The following is an 8,650-nucleotide window of genomic DNA, read 5'->3' on the forward strand; positions in this document are numbered from 1 at the left end:
AGTTGTGTTCTACCTATGATGTCAATTACAGGCCTCTCTCATCTTTTTAAGTGGGAGAACTTGCACAATTGGTGGCTGACTAAATACTTTTTTCCCCATTGTATGTAGTGCGGGGGCTTCCACATCTGCCGTCTGACGTATGATCATGTCACCCTTATAGCTGTCTCAATGTTCCTGAACCCTGGAGCAGGTAAAAGCAGTGACGTAGGGTGGAACGTGTACACAGCGAGGTCATTATTACATTGCGTTACTTCACGTTCATTTTTTACCCCTGTTGCGGCACTATTTCTGCCGGAATCCGCCTGAACACGTCGTGTGCGCATAGCCCGACTATCATTGCTTTACCTGCTGCCAAGTTTCTGTAGTCTTTTATTTAATATTTTATTATCTTTGTTTTTCAATTGCAGAAACGTTCTGTCCCAAACTCACTGTAAAGAGAGAGATCTTGAAAAATGGTTTTCACAGGTACAGATTAATTTTAATGGGTTATCGGAGATTTTTACATTTTGACCTGAAGCGCAACTTGTCTGAAGCCTTTTCTTCACCCTTTCACATTCTCCCAGTACTGTATCATCATTGTGTATAATATACAGTGGGTGCGAAAGTATTCAGACCCCTTTACATTTTTCACTCTGTTTCATTGCAGCCGTTTGGTAAATTAAAAAAGTTCATTTTTTTCTCATTAATGTACACTCTGCACCCCATCTTGACTGAAAAAAAACAGAAATGTAGAAATTTTTGCAAGTTTATTCAAAAAGAAAAACTGAAATATCACATGGTCATAAGTATTCAGACCCTTTGCTCAGTATTGAGTAGACGCACCCTTTTGAGCTAGCACAGCCATGAGTCTTCTTGGGAATGATGCAACAAGTTTTTCACACCTGGCTTTGGGGATCCTCTGCCATTCTTCCTTGCAGATCCTCTCCAGTTCTGTCAGATTGGATGGTGAACGTTGGTGGACAGCCATTTTCAGGTCTCTCCAGAGATGCTCAATAGGGTTTAGGTCAGGGCTCTGGCTGGGCCAGTCAAGAATGGTCACAGAGTTGTTCTGAAGTCACTCCTTTGTTATTTTAGCTGTGTGCTTAGGGTCATTGTCTTGTTGGAAGGTAAACCTTCGGCCAAGTCTGAGGTCCAGAAGACTGTGGAAGAAGTTTTCATCCAGGATATCTCTGTACTTGGTGTAACAGCAGCGGCCGTGCCCACCGCCGTCCCACTTGCACCGGGTCCCCCCGCGGCAGTCACTTACCCGGCTGGTCGCGTGCTCCCTCCTCCGTCCTGCTCACGTGCACCTTCTCCTCCTGTCTCTCGCGCAGCTCCCCGCCCGCACATGCACACTAGGGCGCGGGCGCGCACCCGTCGGGCTGTTTAACCCTGCGGTGGGCGGTGGCCGATTAGCGGTCAGCCAATCGCCTGCCAGCAGGGAATTTATCAGGTGTCTCCCATAAGGGGAAGACTCCTGGTTATTGTGTGAGTCCTTTGCACTAATTTGGCCGCCTGTAGTTACTCTATAGGTTCTCCCTCTGTCCTGTGGTTGTCCCTTGTCCCAGCCTTGCTGTCTCTGCCACTGCTTGTTCCCCTGTCTCTCTGCCTGTCCTCCGTCCTGCCTGGTCCGTGTTCCGTAGCCTTCGCTCACCTGTTCTCCGCTCCTGTTCCACCCTCTAGTGTCTGACCGTTCCCTGTCCTCTTCCCCTGCCTGCTCTCTGTCTGTCGTCCTCGTTGCCTCTGGTACTACTGCTCTGTATCTCTCCTCGCCCTCTCCATACGGAGCCCCGTACTTTGGTTCCGGTGCAGCCTCTCAGTCCAGCCTGTGGCCACTCCAGTCCTTCGAGCCGCCCCTCTTGGTTCCAGCTGTCGCGGTGTCTGATCCCCCGCGGGCCTGCCCCTAATGGTCCCTGTATAGGGGACGGTTCCACCTGGTGCGCTCGCCCCGGGGGCCTCAGTTCCGCGACCCAGAGGGTCCACTCTCGAACGCTGCCAAAACCCCTGAAGCGTCACACTTGGCCACATTCATGTTTCCTTCAATTGCAACCAGTCGTCCTGTCCCTGCAGCTAAAAAACACCCCATAGCATGATGCTGCCACCACCATGTTTCACTGTTGGGATTGTATTGGCAGGTGATGAGCAGCGCCTGGTTTTCTCCTTCGCCTCATTGGGGGACACAGATACTGTGGGTGTATGCTTCTGCCGTTAGGAGGCTGACACTAAGTGAAAAAAAGAGGTTAGCTCCTCCTCCGCAGTATACACCCTCGCCCCTATTGCAGACGGAAACCAGTTTTTTGCTTAGTGTCTTTGGAGGCACACGTGTCTGGTTGTCTCCAGACTTCTTTTTTTTTTTTTCTCTTTCTTTTTTTCCATGAAGATAAGGCAGGGGCGATGGATCCTATTGAAAGGGTCCGATCTCCCCAAACCAACAACGGGCGAGCACGTATTGAGTATCGTCTCCACGTATCCTTTCCCGCACCGAGGGACATATCTGGGCTTTTTTCCCCAGACGTCTATTTTTGTTTGTTATTTTATGAAGAAGAGACAGGGGCAACGGATCCTATTGAAAGGGTCCGATTTCCCCAAACCAACAACGGGCGAGCACGTGCGAGTGTCCCTCCACGTATCCTCTTCCGCGACGTGGGACACGATGCCGGACTTAGCCCTGTCCACCCCTAGGTATTGAAACCATGGGCTTGCACAGAGGCACAAGACTAGTCTGTGTGGCCCCCACTGCTCCACCAATGCTAGACGGCGGTGCTGCAAGGTGGCGGACGGTCCCTCTCCTCACCCCCTGAAGGGGTTTGATGGAGTTAGGGTGCCTGCACCGTCCAGAAACGAACCCCATCCCCTCTACCTGGTGGCAACAGGTTAGAGCTGGAGTCAGGTATGAAGGGCTGGGGAGGGTCTGCGGCAGTGTTCCGGAAGCTCCAGGCATCTTAGGAAGTGTAGGGCAATCCTCCTTCCCTCTCCTCTCTCCTCCCTCCTTCTGCCAGGCGTGGGCGCCGGGTTCCGGCGGCAGGAACTGGAGCCTGCGGGCCGCCGGCCCGCCCCACCCCCCTTCTCCCCTCCCACGGCGGGCGTGCAGGCAAAATTTAGTCCGCGGCTTCGGCCGTGACTGGGCCACGGGCGGAAGTCCCGCCCCCGGCGTGACGTCATTCCCGGCGCCGCCCCCTGGTTAGGGCAGACGCCGAACAAATTGAGCCCCCGGCTTCATGGCAGGTAGGCCATAGCTGGGAGAGGAATGGCCCGCCCTACCCGGAGGACAGGAGCGCGGGGCAGCGCAGCGCAGAGGCAGCGACAGGAGCACGTGGTAAGTGTGGCTCCGATCTTGGAGGCTCGCTACGATTAAAGGTGGCATTTTTTTCCCCTCCTCCCTTCAACCCTTATTTGGTTTAGGCCTGGCTGCAATATGATTGGAAAAGGTAAATCGCGTTCCCTTATGCCGCAAGCATTTCTGGAGGGGTTAATTTTTTTGCCACATGCCAGAGCCAAAAATTATGCTAAGCCTGTGAGCCCGATCGCGCCCAGGAGCCCTCCCTTGCGACGTGACCAATGTACAAGCCCCCCGGAGTGGGCCCTATCTCTGTCACAGTACGAGGGCAATCGAGTTCCGTCAGGCCCCAGATAGGGGCAGGGACAGTGATTAATCGGCCTTAAAGGGGACCTCCACCTCACTAGAGCCTTTGGCCTGCAGGGGCCGCTCGTACTTCAGGCAGACCCGGTTGAAGGAATCCTCGCGGTATCGCCCAGTCCATCCGGTGCTGTGGCATCTGTAAGTCCTGCTTCTCGCTCCCCATCACTAGTGGTTGATAGCGAGCAGACCTCAGGTCGACTCAGACAGACACCTTGACCTGGATGCTCCGGGGTCATGTGAGATAGTGGACAGGCTCATAGAAGCCGTCAGTCAGACCTTGAGGATTGAGGATGGTTCCACCGCGGCTTTTAGGCCATAAGGTGGCGTTTAAGCGAATGAAGCGGGCACAGAATTTGTTCTTCTTATCCTGAGCTTGAGGACATGGTGCAGCGACTCAGGGAACGACCCGATGGGGGTTTCTCGGGTCTAAAGGCACTCGAAGTAAGGTATCCATTTGCCGGACATCCGTAAGAAATGGATGAAATCTCCGATGGTGGTTCCACCGGTGTCGCGTCTAGCCACTAAAACCATGTGGTTTCGTTTCTAGTGGTTCCTCTATTAAGGATTCCACGGATCGCCTCATAAAGAGCTTCTTGCTCAGTAAGTGAGGTGTCAGGATCAGCGCTCTCTCCTTCGTTCGCCGCTCCCTATCCTGGACACTTCGCCAACCAGTCCCTCATTCCCATCTGGTTCAGGATGAGGATTCTAAGAGAAATGGTGGCAGCAATAGAAGTGTTACCATTCGCCAGTTCCATCTTCGCCCCCTGCAGCGCGCCCTCTTGTCACCTTGGGACAAGAATTCCGTTCACGTTCGTTCAGCGGGGCCGGCGATCCTGTCAAGTCAGGGAGTCGCTCGAATGGTGGATAACCAGTCCCCCTCTGTCCCAGGGGAAGCCCTTTTTGCCCAGACCATTGGTTGGTGATGACAACCAAAGCCAGTCTCCTCGACTGGGGAGCAGAGTTTTCTCCACCACACGACCCAGGGGCGGTGGTCCCCGCAGGAGGCTCTCCTCCCGACCAAGCTAGTCGAGATACGGGCAATTTGGCTGGCTCTGCAACAGTTTCATCTAGCAGGCCGCCTTGTCCGAATTCAATCGGACAAAGCCACAGCGGTGGTCTATATAGACCATCAAGGGTGCACCTGCAGCAGAGCAACCATGCGCGGGGTGGGGCACGTTCTTCAGTGGGTCAGACAAACCACTCGGTGATCTCGGCAGCTCACATCCCGGGCGTGGAAAATTGGCGGCAGACTTTCTCAGGATCCTGTGTCCTGAGAGTGATCTCTACATCCCGAGGATTCCAGCAGATTTTTTAACTACGGGGAACACCAGATGTGGATCTGTTGGCTTCCGGAATGAATGCCAAGGGCCCACATGCGGCGCTCGGGCCAGGGATCCGCAGGCAATCGGTGGACGCAGTGGTTCTGTCATGGAACCAGTGTCGCCGCCCATATCTATTTCCCCCGGTGTCGCTACTGCCGAGAGTCATCAAAAGGATCAAGAGGGAAGGGGATCCGGCTAGCCCCAGACTGGTCCTATTGAGCGTAGTACGCCGATCTAATGCACCTGCTCGCCGACGTTCCTTGCGCCCAGAGCTACTTTCTCAAGGGCTGATTTGCCACTCAAGCTCAGTGGGCCTGTGTTTGACGGCATGGCCAGTTAATCTTGGATTCTAACCCAGGCAGGGTTTGGGAGCAAGGTGGTCGCTACTATAGTTAGCGCCCGGAAGTCGACCTCAGCACAAATTTACCACTACACCTGGAGGGTGTTCTTCGCTTGGCGTCGAGGACGAGGTGTTTCTCTGCTGAGATTCTCGATCCCCCAACATCTTGATTTTTCTCCAGTCGGGCCTAGACTTGGGCCTGGCCCAAGTTCCCTCAGGAGACAAATATCGGCTTTATCCATCCTGGTCTAGTGCGGAATGGCTACCAGGTTACAGGTAAAGACTTTCATCCAGGGTCTCTCCCACTTGGTACCTCCTTATAAGGCGCCTATGGATGCCTGGGACCTTGATCTGGTCCTAAGGGTTCTGCACGAACCTCCTTTGTGGGACCGCCTCAGAAGGTTTCTTTGAGGTTCCTTTCCTGGAAAGTGGCGTTCCTAGTGGCCATCACTTTTGTCAGGCGGGTTTTCAGAGCTGACGGCACTATCCGGCCGACCTCCATTCCTCACTTTCCATAAGGATAAGGGGTGCTCAGACCAACCCCTCCTTTTCTGCCGAAGGTCGTGTCCTCTTTTCACATTAATGAAGATGTTGTTTTGCCTTCATTTTGTCCAGCACCGTGTGGAAGAGGCTCGTCACACGGTAGACCTGGTAAGAGCCCTCCGGGGGTACGGGTCGAGGACGGCTCCCTTTCGTCAGACGAACACGAAGTTCGTGATCCCCGAAGGGCGCAGAAAGGGACTTGCTGCCTCAAAATTGGCCATAGCCAGATGGTTTTTTGTTTGACTTTTTAGGAGTCCTACTGCATTAGAGGCACGCCGATTCCAGCAGGGATCAGAGCGGACTCTACTTGGGCAGTGGGCGCCTCTTGGGCGCTTCGGCATCAGGCTTCGACAGAACAGGCTTGCAAAGCAGCAACCTGGTCCAGCCTGCACACATTTGCCAGACATTGTAATAGTCATACTCAGGCTTCGACGGATGCGAGCCTGGGTAGAAGGATTCTCCAAGCAGCGGTGGCGCACCTTTTAAACAAAGGAGGCATATAGCTTGGATCGGTGAGTCAATCTCCCACCCAGGGACTGCTTTAGGACGTCCCACAGTATCTGTGTCCCCCAATGAGGCGAAGGAGAAACATGGATTTTTGTGAGTACTCACCGTAAAATCCTTTTCTCAGAGACGCTCATTGGGGGACACAGCACCCAACCTAATAGCCAGTTGGCTCTTGTTTTGTTTAAATTTATGTGCATTTACTAATTTGAGATAAGGGTGGTGTTTTTTGATATGTACCTGTATTAAGGCTGATTTGTTGTCCTCCTACTGCTTTGGCACCAAACTGGTTTCCGTCCGCAATAGGGGCGAGGGTGTATACTGTGGAGGTGGAGCTAACCTCTTTTTTTCACTTAGTGTCAGCCTCCTAACGGCAGAAGCATACACCCACAGTATCTGTGTTCCCCCAATGAGCGTCTCGGAGAAAAGGATTTTACGGTGAGTACTCACAAAAATCCATGTTTCTCCACACAAACCACCAGCAATTATCACTAAAAAGTTCTATCTTTGTCTCATCAGACCAGAGAATATTATTTCTCATAGTCTGGGAGACCTTCATGTGTTTTTTTGTTTTTTTAGCAAACTCTATGCGGGCTTTCATATGTCTGGCACTGAGGAGAGGATTCCATCGGGCCACTCTGCCATAAAGGCCCGACTGGTCTGGAGGACTGCAATGATAGTTGACTTTGTGGAACTTTCTCCCATCTCCCTACTGCATCTCTGGAGCTCAGCCACAGTGATCTTGGGGTTCTTCTTTACCTCTCTCACCAAGGCTCTTCTCCCACGATTGCTCAGTTTGGCTGGATGGCCCGGTCTAGGAAGACTTCTGGTGGTCCCAAACTTCTTCCATGTAAGGATTATGGAGGCCACTGTGCTCTCAGGAACCTTGAGTACTGCAGAAATTTTTTGGTAACTTTGGCCAGATGTGTGCCTTGCCACAATTCTGTCTCTGAGCTCCTTGGCCAGTTCCTTTGACCTCATGATTCTCATTTGGTCTGACATGCACTGTGAGCTGTGAGGTCTTATATAGACAGGTGTGTCCTTTACAAATCAAGTCCTATCAGTGTAACTAAACACAGCTGGAGTCCAATGAAGGAGTAGAACCATCTCAAGGAGGATTACAAGGAAATGGACTGCATGTGACTTAAATACGAGTGTCTGAGCAAAGGGTCTGAATACTTATGATCATGTGATATTTCAGTTTTTCTTTTTGAATAAACTTGCAAAAATTTCCATATTTCTGTTCTTTTTCAGTCAAGATGGGGTGCAGAGTGTACATTAATGAGAAAAAAATGAACTTTTTTGAATTTGCCAAATGGCTGCAATGAAACAAAGATTTAAAAATATAAAGGGGTCTGAATACTTTCCGCACCCACTGTGTTACTATACGGTGACATCACTGTGTATAATATCTCTTTGGTGGGATAGCAGTATTTGCATTTCGATGTTATATAATAGTAGTATTATTCTGGTGACGTGACGTGGCGGAATTTAAGGGGTGTAATTGTATGAGGTTCAGGGTTCGCCTTCTATCTAGTAACTAGTGCCTAAAGCCCCTGTCACACATAGCGATGCACCAGCGATCCCGACAACGATATGACCTTGTCAGGATCGCTGGTGTGTCGCTACATGATCGCTGGTGAACTGCCAAACAGCTTCACCAACGATCAGGACCAGCGACACTTGGGTAACAAGCGACGCACGTCGCTTAGTTAACCGCTGTGTACCTTAGATACCAGTGTGCTTGCGGCGCTTAGAAACCCGCTGTGTACCTTGGATACCAGCTCCCAGCGCGAGCACGTTGGTATCCAAGGTACACAGCGGGTAACTAAGCGGCGCGTGCGCTTAGTTACCCGTGGTTTACCTTGGATTCCAGCTCGCTGATCGCTGGTCTCCCGCCTGCCACACGCAGCGATGCGTGCTGGCCAGCGGGAGACCAACGATCAAAAGAATGTCCAGGGCTTTCGAGCACGATCAGCGATACCCGACAGGGGGGCTGGTCACTGGTAAGTGTCACACAGCGAGATCGCTATTGAGATCGCTGTTGCGTCACAAAACTTGTGACACATCAGCGATCTCGCTGTGTGTGACGGGGGCTTTAATGTGTAAATGCTGATATGGAGGCCGGACATATCTGTGTATAATCCTTGTGTTCTGGTGGATTTAGGGATGTGGTGACCAGAGTGCAGGTTTCCAGCTCTGCAGAGCAGATGGCCGGCTGCAGCATATTGCTCCGAGAGACACTGCCATCAGGGCTATATCTGGATCCCTATCAGCTTTCCTCCCGGAGGCAGCACAATCTGACAGAGGTGAGGTCCTGGA

At 52.0% G+C, this 8,650-nt stretch overlaps 1 protein-coding gene across 8 annotated transcripts in view; it reads left to right on the forward strand.

The window, feature by feature from the left end:
• PIGX (phosphatidylinositol glycan anchor biosynthesis class X) overlaps positions 1–8,650 on the forward strand; it is a 50,254-nt gene that overhangs the window by 34,875 nt on the left and 6,729 nt on the right. For 3 of the 8 annotated variants that reach the window (XM_073576578.1, XM_073576579.1, XM_073576574.1), the window contains 3 exons: positions 109–190; positions 408–465; positions 8,496–8,637. In XM_073576578.1, coding sequence (XP_073432679.1) covers positions 169–190; positions 408–465; positions 8,496–8,637 — 222 coding nt within the window. In that variant the 5' untranslated portion in view covers positions 109–168. Of the gene's footprint in view, positions 1–108; positions 191–407; positions 466–8,495; positions 8,638–8,650 lie in introns of those variants that run through there. The other 5 variants (XM_073576577.1, XM_073576576.1, XM_073576575.1 and 2 more) reach the window with 2 other exon arrangements.

The sequence above is a fragment of the Dendrobates tinctorius genome, unplaced genomic scaffold, assembly GCF_039654945.1.
Source record: "Dendrobates tinctorius isolate UK_male_01 unplaced genomic scaffold, ASM3965494v1 ptg000049l, whole genome shotgun sequence".
Taxonomy (NCBI): Eukaryota; Metazoa; Chordata; class Amphibia; order Anura; family Dendrobatidae; genus Dendrobates; species Dendrobates tinctorius.